The sequence below is a fragment of the Electrophorus electricus genome, chromosome 12 (assembly GCF_041902795.1).
Source record: "Electrophorus electricus isolate QZ-2024a chromosome 12, ASM4190279v1, whole genome shotgun sequence".
Classification (NCBI taxonomy): Eukaryota; Metazoa; Chordata; class Actinopteri; order Gymnotiformes; family Gymnotidae; genus Electrophorus; species Electrophorus electricus.
The window spans coordinates 4,894,766-4,912,556 of record NC_137508.1 but is presented as its reverse complement, the minus strand read 5'-3'; the positions used below and the strand labels follow the sequence as shown (position 1 = coordinate 4,912,556).

The 17,791-nt window shown below is 38.6% G+C and overlaps 1 protein-coding gene across 1 annotated transcript; it reads right to left on the bottom strand.

The window, feature by feature from the left end:
• Nucleotides 1-348: 348 nt before the first annotated feature.
• Nucleotides 349-17,432, bottom strand: abcb10 (ATP-binding cassette, sub-family B (MDR/TAP), member 10). Its single transcript, XM_081724774.1, has 26 exons — nucleotides 16,489-17,432; nucleotides 16,056-16,256; nucleotides 15,660-15,862; nucleotides 15,066-15,200; nucleotides 14,762-14,908; nucleotides 14,416-14,551; nucleotides 14,060-14,155; nucleotides 13,704-13,913; nucleotides 13,531-13,610; nucleotides 13,113-13,293; nucleotides 12,871-12,914; nucleotides 12,749-12,783; nucleotides 11,770-12,021; nucleotides 7,481-7,944; nucleotides 7,055-7,255; nucleotides 6,659-6,861; nucleotides 6,053-6,187; nucleotides 5,601-5,747; nucleotides 5,266-5,401; nucleotides 4,765-4,860; nucleotides 4,402-4,611; nucleotides 4,217-4,296; nucleotides 3,823-4,003; nucleotides 3,577-3,620; nucleotides 3,459-3,493; nucleotides 349-2,154 (listed from the first exon to the last, which is right to left on the bottom strand). The coding sequence occupies exons 1-26, from the start codon at nucleotides 16,904-16,906 to the stop codon at nucleotides 1,899-1,901; spliced, it is 4,326 nt and encodes a 1,441-aa protein (XP_081580900.1). The 5' UTR covers nucleotides 16,907-17,432; the 3' UTR covers nucleotides 349-1,898.
• Between the last annotated feature and the right edge of the window lie 359 nt (nucleotides 17,433-17,791).

Below are 17,791 nucleotides of genomic sequence, written 5' to 3'. Positions count from 1 at the left end.
GTTGGACAGGAGTGTATACTATTATAAAGTTGCTTGATCATGGATGTGTCGAATAGTTTTTACACCTTTGTTACCAATATAATTACTTAACCATCGACTTTTAACGTAGGCTAATCAGGACGAGCTTTCATTTCGATTACTAATTTCAAGTAAGATAGGTTACTTCGATGCGTAAAAGAAGGTCCCAATCAACTCCAAAACTTTTCAATGGAACATAAGCGATGACCCGAGAAGTACTCTAACATTTCGGTTGAGAGGTCTTTCTTGACCAAACTCCCTTTCTTAACAGCGCAGGTGAAGACATGAGAGATATAGATCAGCCTGTGGGGTAAGAGTTTTAATGGAGTGTGTATTGTTGGGATAAATAGCCCGTATTTTATCTGCTTTTATAATAGACCAGATTCATTTCAGTTAAGCAAAATGGAAAACGTAGGTGTTTGGAAGTTGGCCAAAATAACGTGTCACTTGGAAGATATTGCCTTTTAATAGGCTGATTGAAGGAAATATTTGAGTGCTAGGGTTTTAGTAAACAACTCCCGAATTTCTTTTTAGAACAATAATTAAAAAATAATTTAACAACAATTTAGGATCTACATGAGACAATAAAAGGACTATTTTGGGCTACATGTCAGCCAGTAATGCTTATAGACTAATCTGGATGAACTTATAAGAGTATAGAAGAACTGAAATGTTAACCTACTGTAGAGTAACCCAGTAGGAAAATAATTTTCACTCTAGATTTATGAGGTACACACCCCTTCTAAGACGTTCGTTTCATTCGACTAATAGTTGGCGATTACGGCTGCGGTAAAATATTTCCACGATAACCGTTTCCGTTAAACCTCCAAAAACCACTGGCCGCTCACTATAACTTTTGGAGCTAGGTCAACTGCCAGACTCACCAAGGGAACTGAGCAGCTCAAGTGGCTAAAGCGGCACTCTAAACAAGAGCCGTCATTTGGAAGGATCTCTCTAATAGGGCTTTAAGTTTACCTGTATAATATCCGAAAAAATTATATTTCTAAATATTAATCCAAAATGACACATTTTATATGAACAACGTTATCATTTTGATGTAGAGATGTAAAGGGAAATTAGTTCAAATGTGTAAAAATGTTAACTTTTTTATTTTTTTTTAGGTCAACAGTGCCCTCATTTGGTAATGACCACCAAGTGCTTGATATTCCCTAAATCAATTTTGGAATGTTGTGAGAAACCTGTTGATTGGGATACCTAAGTGGTACCCATTTCTCCACTAAAGTTTAAATAATATGGCGTAAGAACAAGAAAAGCAAACCCTATACATTTGTGTATATTAGCAATATATTTTAAATAGAAAATTTTGTTAAAGTAGCATACCAAAAATGTAAAATAATTTTGTTACTTGACATGAATTTCATTTCATAACAATAAACATCGATTTTCATTAAAAAGGAAAAAGCTTTTTAAAATATTACAATACTGTATGCTAGGTCACAGTAAAAAATAATTACACCAGTTAAAAAAATTAAATGATTTCCTTTCATGGCTTTAAGTGATACTTCTTCAAATATTGATTAATTTTGAGGAATGACATATACAATGACATTATTTTGTGAAGAAATGTGTCATAGTCTCTGCTTCAAATAATGCATTTCTGTACACATAATGTTGTGTAGGAGCTGATGGGTGTTGTTGGTTAGAATGTTTACAGGAATGTACACAAACAGTGTGTGTGTGTTTCAGACAGGTTCTTCATCAAGCAAAGTGCGCGCACACACACACACACACACACACACACACAGGAATTTAGATACAACAAAACTCAGTGTAATACCAACTGTAACATCTGTTTGCTTTGACAATACCCAAATAAACATATGTCTGTTATTTCCATCATTGTTTCTTTAACCTTTATCCTACTTGGCAAATTCCTGTTTCTGCATTTCTTGCAGGAAAGCCTGCTTCTCCATTAGTTTGCGGAAAAGCCCATCTCGGTTTGCGAGGAGCTGGGCATGGCGGCCACTCTCCACCACGCGGTGCTGGTCCAGCACTGCCACAGAGTCTGCGTTCTGGATGGTGGAGAGGCGGTGGGCAATGATGAGCACTGTGCGCCCCTCCATCAGCCGCTCCAGAGCCTCTTGCACCAGGAACTCGTTCTCTGCATCCAGAGCACTGGGTGTCAGAGGCAGGAGAAAAACAGATAAGGCTTGAGCTAGCTTACCTTATGATTGTGATATTTGTACATATATTTCAGGTAATCTTGACCCAAAGTGCTGCTCAATTCCAGAGCTAAATAGTGCTTGTGATGAAAAGGAACAGAAGTGGCTGAAGTGGGCCAACACTGTCAAACTTGGCACTCTTTGTTGCTGGAAACCAAATCAAATTCACAACCAGTCATTTCATTACAAATAAATAACAGGTTTGAAACTGGGTGACCTCAAAGTTCACAGAAATCAACCTTTTAGGGATGACTTATACACTACCTGGCCAAAAAAAAGGTCACCACCTAGATTTAACTAAGCAAATATGTAAGTCTCCCATTGGATAATTACCGCATGGGTGATTATGTTTCAGCTGGCAACAAGTTATTTAACCCAAACTGATGCCGTGAGTAGCTTCTCATTTGTTAATCAAACATGTCGAAAGACACATCCTGTGGTCGTGGAAAAGATGTTAATCTGTTTCAGAAGGGTCAAATTATTGGCATGCATCAAGCAGAGAAAACATCTAAGGAGATTGTTGAAACTACTGAAATCAGGTTAATCAGGCTCAAATTGTGAGAGTGGTTCAGGGAGCACGAGACATCATTTTCACACATGGATTGGCCACCACAGAGTCCAGACCTGAACCCCATTGAGAATCTTTGGGATGTGTGGAGAAGACTTTGCAGGGTCCAAATCTCCCATAATCAATACAAGATCTTGAGGAAAATTTAATGCAACTCTGGACAGAAATAAATGTTGTGACGTTGCAGAAGCTTGTGGAAATGATGCCACAGCGAATGTGTGCTGTAATCAAAGTTAAAGGCCGTCTAACGAAATATTAGAGTGTGACACCTTTTTTTTTGGCTAGGCAGTGTACTATAAGTATAGTTTAAAGCCCTACCCAGCATGTTTATTTACGTTCTCTGTAAAGAATTTAATGCATCTTAAATTTACTTGCACTACTAATACTGTTATGGATCAGTGCTGAATATAATCAGTCCTACAATCTAATGGAGCATACAATAACTCTGTTTAAACAATAGTGGTTTTACAAATACTTTGTGGCTTTAAAGAGAAACAATAACTTTTAGAACAGCAAAACTATAACTATAGCTGAAATGCCTAAAGATTTACAAGCAGCATGATAAATGACACAAAACTCTTAAACAGGGTAGTGCATTTCCTGGTGTTATTAAACAGTATGCCTAAGTTTTTCATTTTATCCAATGAATATCTTTCAGGCTACAGCCATTACACAAATGATTATCTTACCTTGTGGCTTCATCTAATAAAAGTATTTTGGGATTCTGTCAAGAGAAAAACCTTTTAGTTTTGTAAAGACAAGTAACACAAAAATGTATTATGGAAAATGCTGAAGTCAAAGCATAACCTTCAATAAGGCTCTTGCAATAGCAATTCTTTGTTTCTGTCCACCTGTTTGTGCAAGAAACTGATTAGTGATTCTGGATGGGTTTGTCTTCCCATTAACAATAACGGTGTACATATAGCAGAGGAAAAATGTCATTTGTGTCAGTGGGGCCAGAATATTAAATAAATTGTTGAATGACACCTGCAACCACAAAAATGGCCACTGTCTAAACTGGGGGAAATAATAAAAGCATATTTGTTTTAGTACCTGACAGTAGCACTCCTTTCTCCCCAACCACAGTGTCAAAACCTTTGGGAAAGCCCTGAATGAAGTCGTGTGCATTAGCTATCTGAGCTGCTTGGAGGATTTCCTGTGTTGTGACCTGACTGGGGTCTGTTGCTCCATAAGCAATGTTCTCAGCAATGGAGCAGGAGAAGAGTACTGGCTCCTACTCAGAAAACAGAAAAAGTAGGGTAAAAATATACATTCTAACAAAATAGTAAGAGTTTAAGTTCTCTGTTTGAAAATGAGCCTGAAAATAAATGTAAATTAGTCATAAACATTAGTCTGAAAACCTAATACCTGACAATCACCCTGACAATCTATAGTTGCAATGTAACTATGATGTATTTGGCCTGTGGTTGTGCTGTGCTTAGTTTACCTGGCTGACAGTTCCAATATGACTCCGCAGCCAATAGGGATTCAGATCTCGAATGTCCCTGCCATCTATAGTTACCATACCTAAGTCAGAGTAGGAGATGAAATAAAAACAGTCTCTGCAATGTAACCTCCAACCCTGATTTCAACTCTTCCAGTAGTGAAGAGTAACTAAATAGACCACCTCACCTGAATCAGGGTCATAAAAACGAAGAAGGAGAGACACCAGAGTTGATTTTCCAGAGCCACTTGGTCCAACTACTGCCATCACCGTGCCAGCAGGTACAGACAAACTCAGGTCCTGGAAGGTGGGGATATCTTTCCTTGTCGGGTAAGCAAATGACACATTACGGAACTCGATGGCCCCTTTCAGCTGCTCTGGTCTCAACACAAGCCCCTCTGAGAGATAAAAGGCATACATGGTTAAAGAGACTTCCCTAACATAAAAAGAAAATGCTTGCAAAGTATTTTAATATAACAAAATCAATTTTGATTGAAAAAAACATAAGAGAAACATATAATGAACCAGATATATTGAATAGTTACACCTACCATTGAGAGGAAATTCAGGCTTCCGCTCCATCAGTTCCCAGAGGCGAGTACCAGCACCCAATCCTTTCATCAGCTCCGAATAGAATGAGCTGAGGCCTTTCAATTAACAGCACACAAATCTAACTTCTAATTACAGCATACTATGATCTAATTGTACTAGTACTGGAATACATACACTGTAGTGATAAGTCTTCCCATATTTTACTGTGCTAAATTCACTGACCTACACCAAATTAAATTTGGACATAAGAATTTAAACTATTGTGATATATCTCTATTGTATATTTACGAGAAGTAATGCCTGTTTACATTTATGGCATTCAGCTGACACCTTTATCCAAAGCAATTTACAATTATGACTGAGTACAACTTGAGCAATTGAGGGTTAAGGGTCTTGTTCAGGGGCCCAACAGTGGTAACTTGGCAGCGGTGGACCTTGAACTGGCAACCTTCCGATTACTAATCAAGTACTTTAACCACTGTATAATAGTTCATATTTACCAACAATGCTGATGCCCACCCAAAAAGCATACATGAGGAAGGAGGTAAGCTCTCCCACAGTCATGTGATCACTGGCCATAAGAAGGCCACCCTTGTACAGCACGCTCAGGATTGTAATATTTACACTGAGGCCCATCTACACACAGAAGCACAAATTAAAGACAATTCTTTGGTGTCTGCCACATACAAAATCCTTCAGTTAGCAGTCAACTTAGTGCATTTTAGAGCAGAAAACAATGTGAATATTTAGTTGTAATAACAGATTTGTTTAATAACATACTCACTAAAACTTAAATATGTAGAGAAAATTGCATAAGTAAAAAAGAAAGACTCACAATACCAAGTAAACCAGCATCAAGCAGAGCTTCCTTCTTTGCCAGGTGAAGGACATCCTCCACCTTCTCTACATATTTCTGCACTTCTGTCAGCTCTTTGCCAAACGCCCGAACTGTCCGCAAGTTACTAATCTTCTCCTCGGCTAGCTATTGAATACATAGAAGTGCATAAAGAGATAGCCTTGGTTTATTTGACCTTTTAATGGTATGGAGAGACATGATAATAATCTGCCACGAGAATGAATCAGTAGAGATAGACAATGCTAAAAAATGTAAAAATATAAAAATGTAAATAGAACATATAAAAATATAAAGATAAAAAGATAAAAATATCTAAAAATATAAAGATAAAAAAGCATAAATAAATGTTTTTGGAAGTGTTCACCTTTGTAGCACAGAAGCAGGCTTACTTGCAGCAGCTAAATCAAAATGCACAAACAGATGTTCCTAACCTTGGTCGTATCTGCCAGGGAATCCTGTATACGCTTGGATATGGAGAACAAGTACCTTCCATAGATGACAGCCACGCCCGCCATGGGAGGCACAATCATCAGGACAAAGCTAGCAAGATTGGGTGACACATAGAACTGAAGAGAAGGAAAGCGTGAGTGAAAAAAGTAATCACATCTGCAATCAGAATAAAAAAAGAGAATGTTTGTGTCTATTCTCGTGTCTCTGTGTTTTAATACTAGAACTATTCAGTAATAGTGTCCTTCTTTATTTGATAAATAATAGAGCAGCTACACAAATGTGCTGTTTCTTACACAAATTTGACATATTTTGGAATCCAGAGACATGCTGCAATGAAGAAGTGCTATAGTCATTTTTGGGGATGGCATAAGGAATTGGAATCAACAGTAAATGTGGAATAACTGGAAGTCATTCAACAATACTGAAATGAGAAAAATATTGAGTGTTTCACAAAACCAAGCAACCAACCTCATTTCAGAACTGCAATTATTGCTAGCAGTTAAATCTATCACACACTGAAGGAAATTAATATTAAGTGACAGCAGTGAGTCAATCATGGTATTTGTTTGCATTAGTATACTGCTCACCATCATGCTGACTCCGACCACAGCCTGAGCAACTGACCGAAGTCCATCAGACATGTTGTCAGTGAGCACACGTCCAACCAGAGCTGTGTCTGCTGAAAGGCGGTTAATGAGCTCACCGGTGCTAGTTTTATCAAAGAATCCCACCTCCTGCCTCAAAATTGAGGAAAAAAGGGATTCACGTACGTTTCTCACAATCTGCTGCCCTGTAAAAGCCATCACAAACAAGACAACTTCAGAATGCATTCAATTCAAGCAGTGACAATACTTCAAACCTCACTGATTCATACACATTTTAAAAATGTATTGTGAAAATTCAACAGATGGAAAAAACCTGTTAAACTTTTCTTGAAGTGTCTTAAGTCTGATGCAGAGGGGGGTTTATGTTGAGAACTTCACCTGAGATGTTTATGAGGTAGACACGAGCAGCATTGGCAGCCCCCCCACACAGGAAGACCCCTGCTAGCATGATGCACAGTGAAGTCAAGGAGTCATTAAAGTCTGTAGATGAGCTTGTATAGATGGTGTCAATCACTTGTCCAAAGAAAAAAGGAGCAGACATGGAGACTGCGCTGGAGACGACCAGAAAGCCCACCGCAGCTGTCAATATATTTGGATGTAAGCACAACCAACACAACCATCAGCACGTTTCAGTGAAGTGCTTGAGAATTTTACAGTTTGTAAAAGTAGTGTAACCCAGCTAATATTAAGTGCCTCCTGAATGTTTTTGGAGAATCAATGTTGCCTTATAAGTATTCTATAGTGGAAGAATAAATGATTGCTCAAATTACAACAAAAACATAACGACGGAGAAGTCGGCCATACCTGTTAGCCTAAGGCGCTCTGTATTAGCAAGCTGCATCAATTTTCTGAAATCTGATGGTATCTGTACTGGCCTGTTGTTGGTTTTGACGTTATTACCAGTTCCCACATGCTGTGCAGCTTGCTTAGAGCCCGCCGACGTACTGTAGAAAGCAAGCACGTGCCTGGAGTGTCTCCATACATCCCGGGAAGCAAAGGTCACGCCATGCTGGATGCACTGAATGCGGGACGTCACTGTCCCGACATACACAGGTAGCAAACATCCATCAGACGGTTCAGCTCCACTCTCACAAGCACGACTTTTCCAAGGTCTTCCGATAGTCTTAGGCAACTGATAATAAAGTCTTTCTGAGCGGCGACAGGAAATGTTCCATTGTTGTAATAGTTTTCCAGTAGCGAATCTTGACATTTTAAACATTATTATATAATGGCGACTTGCAAATAAAATAACGACTAGATGTCGTTTAATTCACTTTTCTATCCCAGAAGAAATGCTATTAAGTAACTTGGCTAGAGCATAAAACTCCCTAAAATCTGATTTGTCATTCGTGTAGCGTGCAAAACAATACACTTCTAAAAACAAATGAATTCTGACAGCAGTGTTAAATATTATAAACGAAAACTAGAGAACTAAACTGAAAGTGAATCTTAAATTTGAAAGTAAAAGCAATAGCCGCACCAAAGTAAGTCAATATTTTTCAGACATTTCCATACATTCAAGATTCATCGATTCAGCTCGCTGCAATGACAACATAGGTAGCAAGATTCGCAGACGTTTTTGTATATGGTTAGATGATTAGTTATCTAGCTAAATACACTTCACCCATAATGTTTGTAATGCTGATCTTAAAAATCCACAGATAGTGTCATTAACCGTTCTCGAGATGGGACGCTTAACAACGGTCTCTTAGACTTTTTCTGCATATCACCTTCATGATGTTTTGATGAGTACGTAATGGCATGTAAAAAAAACAAAAAACAAAAAAGTAATAACTGCAGTAGGCTAACTAATGCAACGGAGTACAAGGTTGAAAATCGCAAGAGTTAGACGTGCTAATCAACAGCAGGAGCACGTGTGGAGCGTTACAGTGTGTGTGGTATCCTTGTGCTCTCGATATAAATATATTTAACGACTTATTACATTTGCACTCACTTGCGATCTATATGGCAACATTGTATTTAACAAGGAAAAGGTGCTGTCTCTGCTCTAACCATCAAAACCGAGCAGACTAGACCAAATTGTCGAGCCTCGGACAAGGTTTAACCGTTGTCAAGACTGTTAAAATAGCTTTAACATTTTCTTTTAGAAATGGATGGTCCCTCTCATAGGAATGAATAAAAATCCTGCTTAAGTTCTGTTAGGTGTTAAAGCCAATTTTATAGAAGCGGTGCGGTACTTGTCAGCTACTCCGCGACGCTCGCTATTTTACACCGGACGCGACTAACCGCTGTAATCCGTGTGTAGAGACACAGTTAAATATATTCTCGCATTAACAACGGGGATGGAGATTAGATTTACAGTTGTTTACCCCCGTGCAAACTATAATAAAATGTCTGTTACCAACAGTACCTGCATTTTTCCCAGCCACAATCCAGCGGCTGCTGTTCTGAGAGGTTTTGTCAGTTTTCCGTCGAAAAGTTTAAATACCGATTGTTAGAAATTCTCTACAATTCGACTCCCTTTTCTGTAAAAAGATTTCTTTTTCTAACTTTTCTGCAAATAGTTCTCTCTTCCTCTTTCTCTCTCATGTCATGCTGTCTACTTTTAGATAGGAGCAAGGCTATGATACATGGCCTGGCGTTACTGTCTCCTAGACACCGCATATCATGTCTGAACATCATGTCTGAACATACTGCACCAGCTATGTCATTTACATATTCTGCTTACTCATCAGTATTGCTTTGCCATCTATATATTTTCATGTATCCCTGAATAAAGTCAGAGTCTCTGACTCTCTGTGTCACTCATTCTGAGAAACATATCCCAGGGCCCTGAACGAAGATCAGCCAGACACAGGCGAGACAGACAATGGGACCACACAGACAGCTTTAAGGAAATTAGGAAAATTTTCCCTGACACCCATAAATAGTAAAAACTAAGACAAGTTAACACTGGTCTAGACCTTTGTCAAGGCTTGTAGATATTTATGCTTGTTATGACCCTGTCTAGGCTGGGAGGCCGTAATATAGGGTTTGAGTGTAACAGCGATAATAATGAATAATGGAATGCAAGCCAGACAAACAGGATGATGGCAAAGGTCAAGTGTATTTACAAGTTTTGGTGCTTGGAAACAAGAAACTGGTGCAATAGCATCTGGAGTGGTCCAGGCCAACACAACAAACAAAACCACACTAGAAACAAAAAGAGAACTGACTAAGCTAACAAAAAGAAACATACAGTGACTCCCCGGCTATACCACCAGTATGTAACTACTATATATAGGACAATATATACAAGACATAGATCACCCAGCAACCAAACCAATAAGGGGCAAGCCAACCTTAAATCAAGGAAAATGGAAAATCCAGTCATACACACAAATCCAAGCAATCACAATAGCAAAATGCAGAAACACATCAAAACACTGGCAACAGCAACATCATCTCTAACAAACCCTAAAATGAGCCCTTCTTCTGTCCTCTTCCTGTTATATGGTTCTTTGCTCACTAGAAGTCCTGGTATGGATCAGGACGGGGCACACTGGAGAGTCAGAAGCAAAATATGGAACACAGGGAAGACAGACACACACAGGCAGATATAACAATGCTGCTAACTAATAACCAATAATAACTATTTTCTGTTTTGATTATGGGCTTAGGTTGTATTATGTAGCTCAGTGGATATGGTTCTTGACTTGTAATTGGATGGTTGTTGGTTCAAGTTGCCACTGTTGAGCCCCTGAGCAAGGCCCTTAACCCTCAAATACTTGTTGTACTCAGTCATAATTATAAATTTTTGTGGATAAAAGTGTCAGGTAAATATAGCAAGAATACTTTACTGTATCTAGGTGGAAACTGCTGGTTTGCCACACACATGAGCTAGCTCTCACTGGTTAAAAGGATAGACTGATTAAAGCTACACAATGTACATTTTTGACGGACTATATATACATATGCCTATAGCTTTTGGTGAATTGGCGACCTACCTGGCGGAAATGTGTAATTGCGCGAAACTTACGGAAGAACATTTTGTAGTGTAGATTTTGCTGCTTTGCATTTCCCCAAGTGGATTTAAAATGACAATTAATAGCGTGTTCAAGATTATTGTTCAAAAACACAGACCATTATATTGAGAAGTAAAATCAATAAAAAGGTTGTGATTACCAAGTTTGGAATGTTGTGCGAAACCTGATTGGGATACCCAACAGATACCCATTTCTCCACGAAGTTTAAATAAAATGGAGGGAAAAACCCCCAAAACATACCATGTAAATGTGTGTAAATCAGCAATATATTTTATATAGAAAATTCTGATAAAGTAGCAAGCCAAAACAATTCTAAAGCTAAAATAATTCTATTACTTGAGATGAATTTCATTTCATAACAATAAACCTTTTTTCATTAAAAAGGAAAAAGAAACATTGCTTTTAACAATATTATTATAATACTGTATTCTAGCCCACAGTAAAAATAATTATTCCAGTTTAAAAAAATAATACAAATGATTTCCTTTCATGGCTTTAAGTGATACGTCTTAAAATATTCATTGATTTTGAAGAATGACATACATTATTACATTATTTTGTGGGAAATGTGCTACAGAACAGACTGAGCCAATATAGGGTCATAGTCTCTGCTTCAAATAATGCATTTTTGTAGACATATTGTTGTGTAACAGATGATGGGTTTTGTCGAGGGGAATGTCAGAGATGTCGTGTGATTTTTAGAGCAGTCTCTGACTACAGAAGATGCTACATGCCTATTTGACTTGTTTCTGCATCCTGATCATTAAGAATATTTTTATTGTATGATATATTGTAAAATATTCAGTCAACTACTACTATTCAATAATTAACATCTCCAATGATTAGGCAAAAAAAACAACAACAAAAAAAACACACCACCACCACATCAGCACATTCCTGTTATAGCGTGGCAGTGTCTAGAAAAAAACCCTACTCTTTATCGTGTGTGTGTACGTATACATACACACTCTGTATATAGGCACTTAGATACAACAAAACTCAGTGTAATACCAAGTGTAACACCATTATCTATTTGCTTTGACAATACCCCTATAAATATATATATGTCCATTATTTCCATCAGTGCTTCTTTAGCCTTTCTCCTACTTGGCAAGTGCCTGTTTCTGCTCATCCTGCAGGAAAGCCTGCTTCTCCATTAGTTTGCGGAAAAGCCCATCTCGGTTTGCGAGGAGCTGGGCATGGCGGCCACTCTCCACCACGCGGTGCTGGTCCAGCACTGCCACAGAGTCTGCGTTCTGGATGGTGGAGAGGCGGTGGGCAATGATGAGCACTGTGCGCCCCTCCATCAGCCGCTCCAGAGCCTCTTGCACCAGGAACTCGTTCTCTGCATCCAGAGCACTGGGCGTCAGAGGCAGGAGAAAAACAGATAAGGCTTGAGCTAGCTTACCTTATGATTGTGATATTTGTACATATATTTCAGGTAATCTTGACCCAAAGTGCTGCTCAATTCCAGAGCTAAATAGTGCTTGTGATGAAAAGGAACAGAAGTGGCTGAAGTGGGCCAACACTGTCAAACTTGGCACTCTTTGTTGCTGGAAACCAAATCAAATTCACAACCAGTCATTTCATTACAAATAAATAACAGGTTTGAAACTGGGTGACCTCATAAAGTTCACAGAAATCAACCTTTTAGGGATGAATTATACTGTAGGTATGGTTTAAAGTCATACACCACATGTTTATTTAAAGTTCTCTGTAAACAATTTATTGTAGCTGGAATTTAGTGCTGAATAACTATATATTTTAGTGTTTAAGTATCAGTATCAGTGTCCTACAATCTAATAGAGCATACAATAAATCTGATGTAAACAGTAGTGGTTTTACAAATGCTTTATGGCCTTAAAGAGAAACTATAACTTTTAGAACAGCAAAACTATAACTATACCTGAAATGTCTAAAGATTTACAAAAAGCATGGTATATGACACAAAACTCTTAAACGGGGTAGTGTGTTTCCTGGTGTTATTAAACATTATGCCAACGTTTAAAATTTTATCCAGTGAATATCTAACAGGCTACAGCCTGTTAAATGATTATCTTACCTTGTAGATAAATGATTATCTTACCTTGTAGCTTCATCTAATAAAAGTATTTTGGGATTCTGTCAAGAGAAAAACTTTTTAGATTTGTGAAGATAATACCACAAAAATGTATTATGGAACATGCTGAAGGAAAAACAATAAACTACCTTCAACAAGGCCCTTGCAATAGCAATTCTTTGTTTCTGTCCACCTGTTTGTGCAAGAAATTGATTAGTGATACTGGATGGATTTGAAATGTCAGCCCATTTACGATAATGGTGTGGTACATATAGGACAGGAAATTTTTTAATTTGTCAGCAGGACCAAAATGTTGAATAAATTGTTGAAGGAAACCACAAAAGTGGCCACTGTCTACACTGGGGGTCTGATAAAAGCAGATTTTTAGTACCTGACAGTAGCACTCCTTTCTCCCCAACCACAGTGTCAAAACCTTTGGGAAAGCCCTGAATGAAGTCGTGTGCATTAGCTATCTGAGCTGCTTGGAGGATTTCCTCTGTTGTGACCTGACTAAGGTCTGTTGCTCCATAAGCAATGTTCTCAGCAATAGAGCAGGAGAAGAGTACTGGCTCCTACTCAGAAAACAAAGAAGAAAAGTAGGGTAAAAAAATATATACATTCTAACAAAATAGTAAGAGTTTGCAAATTTTAAATTCTTGGTTTGAAAATGAGCCTGAAAATACATGCTGAGTATGTGAATTAGTCATAAACATTAGTCTGAAAACCTAATACTCAAATCTCCCTGACATTCTGTAATTGCAATGTAACTATGATGTATTTGGCCTGTGGTTGTGCTGTGCTCAGTTTACCTGGCTGACAGTTCCAATATGACTCCGCAGCCAATAAGGATTCAGATCTCGAATATCCCTGCCATCTACAGTTACCATACCTAAGTCAGAGTAGGAGATGAAATAAAAACAGTATCTGCAATGTAACCTCCAACCCTGATTTGAAGAGTAACTAAATAAATAGACAACCTCACCTGAGTCCGGGTCATAAAGACGAAGCAGGAGAGACACCAGAGTTGATTTTCCTGAGCCACTTGGTCCAACTACTGCCATCACCGAGCCAGCAGGTACAGACAAACACAGGTCCTGGAAGATGGGGGCATCTTTCCTTGTCGGGTAAGCAAATGACACATTACGGAACTCCAGGGCCCCTTTCAGCTGCGCTGGTCTCAACACAAGCCCCTCTGAGAGATAAAAGGGATAAATGGGTAAACCGACTTCCCTAACATAAAAAGTAAATGCTTGTAAATTATTTTATTATAACTATATCATAAGAAAAATCATAAGAAAAACATATATTGAACCAGATATATTGAATAGTTACACCTACCGTTGAGAGGAAATTCAGGTTTCCGTTCCATCAATTCCCACAGGCGAGTACCAGCACCAAATCCTTTCATCAGCTCCGAATAGAATGAGCTGAGGCCTTTCAATTAACAGCACACAAATCTCCAATTTCTAATTACAGCAAACTAAGATCTAATGGTACAAGTACTGGAATACATGGTCTGTAGTAATATGTTTTCCCGTATTTTTACTGTGCTAAAATTCCCTAACCTACACCAAGTTAAATTTGGACATAAGAAATAAATTATACTGACAACTATTGTTAGATCTCTATTGTGTATATATATGAAAAGTAAGTAATATGTGTTGTTCAGTTTGTGCAGAATAGTTCATATTTACCAGCAATGCTGATGCCCACCCAAAAGGCATACATGAGGAAGGAGGAAAGCTCTCCAACAGTCATATGATCACTGGCCATAAGGAGGCCACCCTTGTACAGCACGCTCAGAATTATGATATTTCCACTCAGGCCTGTCTACACACAGAAGCACAATTTAAAGAATATTTAAATATTTCTTGGTGTCTGCCACATACAAGCTCCATCAGTTAGCCTCAATTTAGAGCATTTTAAAAAGCAGGACACAATGTGCATATTTAGTTGTAATAACAGATTTGTTTAATAATTTACTGTCTAAAACTTAAAACAAGTGGAGAAAATTGAATATGTAAAAAAAGAAAGACTCACAGCTCCAAAGAAACCAGCACGAAGCACAGCTTCCTTCTTAGCCAGGTGAAGGACATCCTCCACCTTCTCTACATACTTCTGCACTTCTGTCAGCTCTTTGCCAAATGCCCGAACTGTCCGCAAGTTACTAATCCTCTCCTCTGCCAGCTATTGAGCACATACAAATGCGTAGAAAGACATGATAATAATCTGTTATGAGTATAAAATCATTAGTGATAAACAAGTTTTTGGAAGCATTCACCACAGTAGCCCATGGCTTACTTACAGCAGCTAAATTAAAATGACACAAACAGATGCCTCTAACCTTGGTTGCATCTGCCAGGGAATCCTGTGTCCGCTTGGATATGGAGCGCAAGTACCTTCCATAGATGACAGCCATGCCCGCCATAGGAGGCACAATCATCAGGACAAAGCTAGCAAGATTGGGTGACACATAGAACTGAAGAGAAGGAAAGCGTGAGTGAAAAAAGTAATCACATCTGCAATCAGAATAAAAAAAGAGAATGTTTGTGTCTATTCTCGTGTCTCTATGTTTTAATACTAGAACTATTCAGTAATAGTGTCCTTTATTTGATAAATAATAGAGCAGCTACACAAATGTGCTGCTTCTTACACAAATTTGACAGATTTTGGAATCCAGAGACATGTTGGAATGAGGAAGTGCTATAGTCATTTTTGGGGATGGCATAAGGAATTGGAATCAACAGTAAATGTGGAATAACTGGAAGTCATTCAACAATACTGAGATAAGAAAATATTGACAGTGTTTCACAAAACCAAGCAGAAAAACACCACCTCATTTAAGAACTAAGCTTGAAGTTAAGTCCATCACACTTTGGAGGAAAGGAGCATTAAGTGAGTCAAGCATGGCATTTGTTTGCATTAGTATACTACTCACCATCATGCTAACTCCAGCCAAAGCCTGAGCAACTGACCGAAGACCATCAGACAAGTTGTCAGTGAGCGCACGTCCAACCAGAGCTGTGTCTGCTGAAAGGCGGTTAATGAGCTCACCGGTGCTAGTTTTATCAAAGAATCCCACCTCCTGCCTCAAAATTGAGGAAAAAAGGGATTCACGTAAATTTCTCACAATCTGCTGCCCTGTAAAAACCATCACAGACAAGACAACTTCAGAATGCATTCAGTTCAAGCAGTGACAATACTTCAAACCTCACTGATTCATACACATTTTAAAAATGTATTGTGAAAATTCAACAGATGGAAAAAACCTGTTAAACTTTTCTTGAAGTGTCTTAAGTCTGATGCAGAGGGGGGTTTATGTTGAGAACTTCACCTGAGACTTGCATGAGGTAGACACGAGCAGCATTGGCAGCCCCCCCACACAGGAAGACCCCTGCTAGCATGATGCACAGTGAAGTCAAGGAGTCATTAAAGTCTGCAGATGAGCTTGTATAGATGGTGTCAATCACTTGTCCGAGGAAAAAGGGAGCAGACATAGTGACTGCACTGGAGACGATCAGAAAGCCCACCGCAGCTGTCAAGAAATTTGTATGCAAGCACAACCAACAGCACATTTCAGTAAAGTGCTTGAGAATCTTTCAATTTCTAAACATAGTGTAACCCAGCTAACATGCAGTTCATACTGAATATTTTTTGGTGACTCAATGTTACCTTATAAGTACTCTTTAAAAGTGGAAAAATAAATGATTGTTCAAATTACAATTAAAAAAATAACAAAAAAAAAACGACTGAGGAGTCGGCCACACCTGTTAGCCTAAGGCGCTCTGGATTAGCAAGTTGCAACAATTTTCTGAAGTCATCTGATGGTATCTGTACTGGCCTGTCGTTGGTTTTGACGTTATTACCAGTTCCCACATGCTGTGCAGCTTGCTTAGAGCCCGCCGACGTACTGTAGAAAGCAAGCACATGCCTGGAGTGTCTCCATACATCCCGGGAAGCAAAGGTCACGCCATGCTGGATGCACTGAATGCGGGACGTCACTGTCCCGACATACACAGGTAGCAAACATCCATCAGACGGTTCAGCTCCACTCTCACAAGCACGACTTTTCCACGGTCTTCCGATAGTCTTAGGCAACTGATAATAAAGTCTTTCTGAACGGCGACAGGAAATGTTCCATTGTTGTAATAGTTTTCCAGTAGCGAATCTTGACATTTTAAACATTATTATATAATGGCGGCTTGCAAATAAAGTAACGACTAGATGTCGTTTAATTCACTTTGAATCATAATTTCTATCACATCAGAAATGCCATCAAGTAACTTCGCTAGAGCATAAAATTCCCAACGCAATAAGCCGCTAGTTGATTACATTTGGCAATGGAGCAACATCTGACATCCAAGCGAAATGTGAACCCAGTAATTGTTCGGTTTTGACGGTTTCTGAACATTATCTGTTCATGACAGCTATACACCCAAGTCTTTCGTCGTTATCGTCGCGGTTATCTTTTCGTACACCCCAGCCAGTCATCGACAGCGCCCCAGTGTCACAGAAATACGTTAAAGTCACGCTACCTATCTAATATGGCATTTGTGTAGCATGCAAAACGATACACGTCTCAAAAACAAATGAATTATTACAGTAATGTTAAATATTATAAACTATAACTAAAAAGGTGACCCCGGCAAACGACCTGCAGCTAAAAGCACTGAAGTTCTGAAAGTTAATGCTCCAAAAGCAATGGCCGCACAATAGTCATTCAAAAAATTTTCAGACATGCCCATGCATTCAAGATTCATCGATTCAGCTCGCTCCAATGACAACATAGGTAGTAAGATTCGCTGTTTTGTTATATTGTTAGATGATTAGTTATCTAGCTAAATACACTTCACCCATAATGTTCGTAAGGTTGATCTTAAAAATCCACAGTGTCATAAAACGTTCTCTAATATCGAGATGTGATGCATAACAACGGTCTACATATCACTTTCATGTTGTTTTGAGGAGGATGCAATGGAATGCAAAAAAAATTAAAAACCGTAATAACTGCAGTAGGCTAACTAATGCAACGGAGGAAAACGGAGTATATTGGGGTGTAAAATGTATTAA

Excerpts from the sequence above, each read along its gene's own strand:
- abcb10 (XM_081724774.1), bottom strand. The coding sequence starts at position 16,906 with ATGTTTAAAATGTCAAGATTCGCTACTGGAAAACTATTACAACAATGG. Across the intron at positions 12,022-12,748 it reads TTATTAGATGAAGCTACAAG|TGCTCTGGATGCAGAGAACG; the intron begins GTAAGATAATCA and ends TCTGACGCCCAG. Across the intron at positions 7,945-11,769 it reads CAGAAACAGGCACTTGCCAA|TAAACGACATCTAGTCGTTA; the intron begins GTAGGAGAAAGG and ends AGAAAAGTGAAT.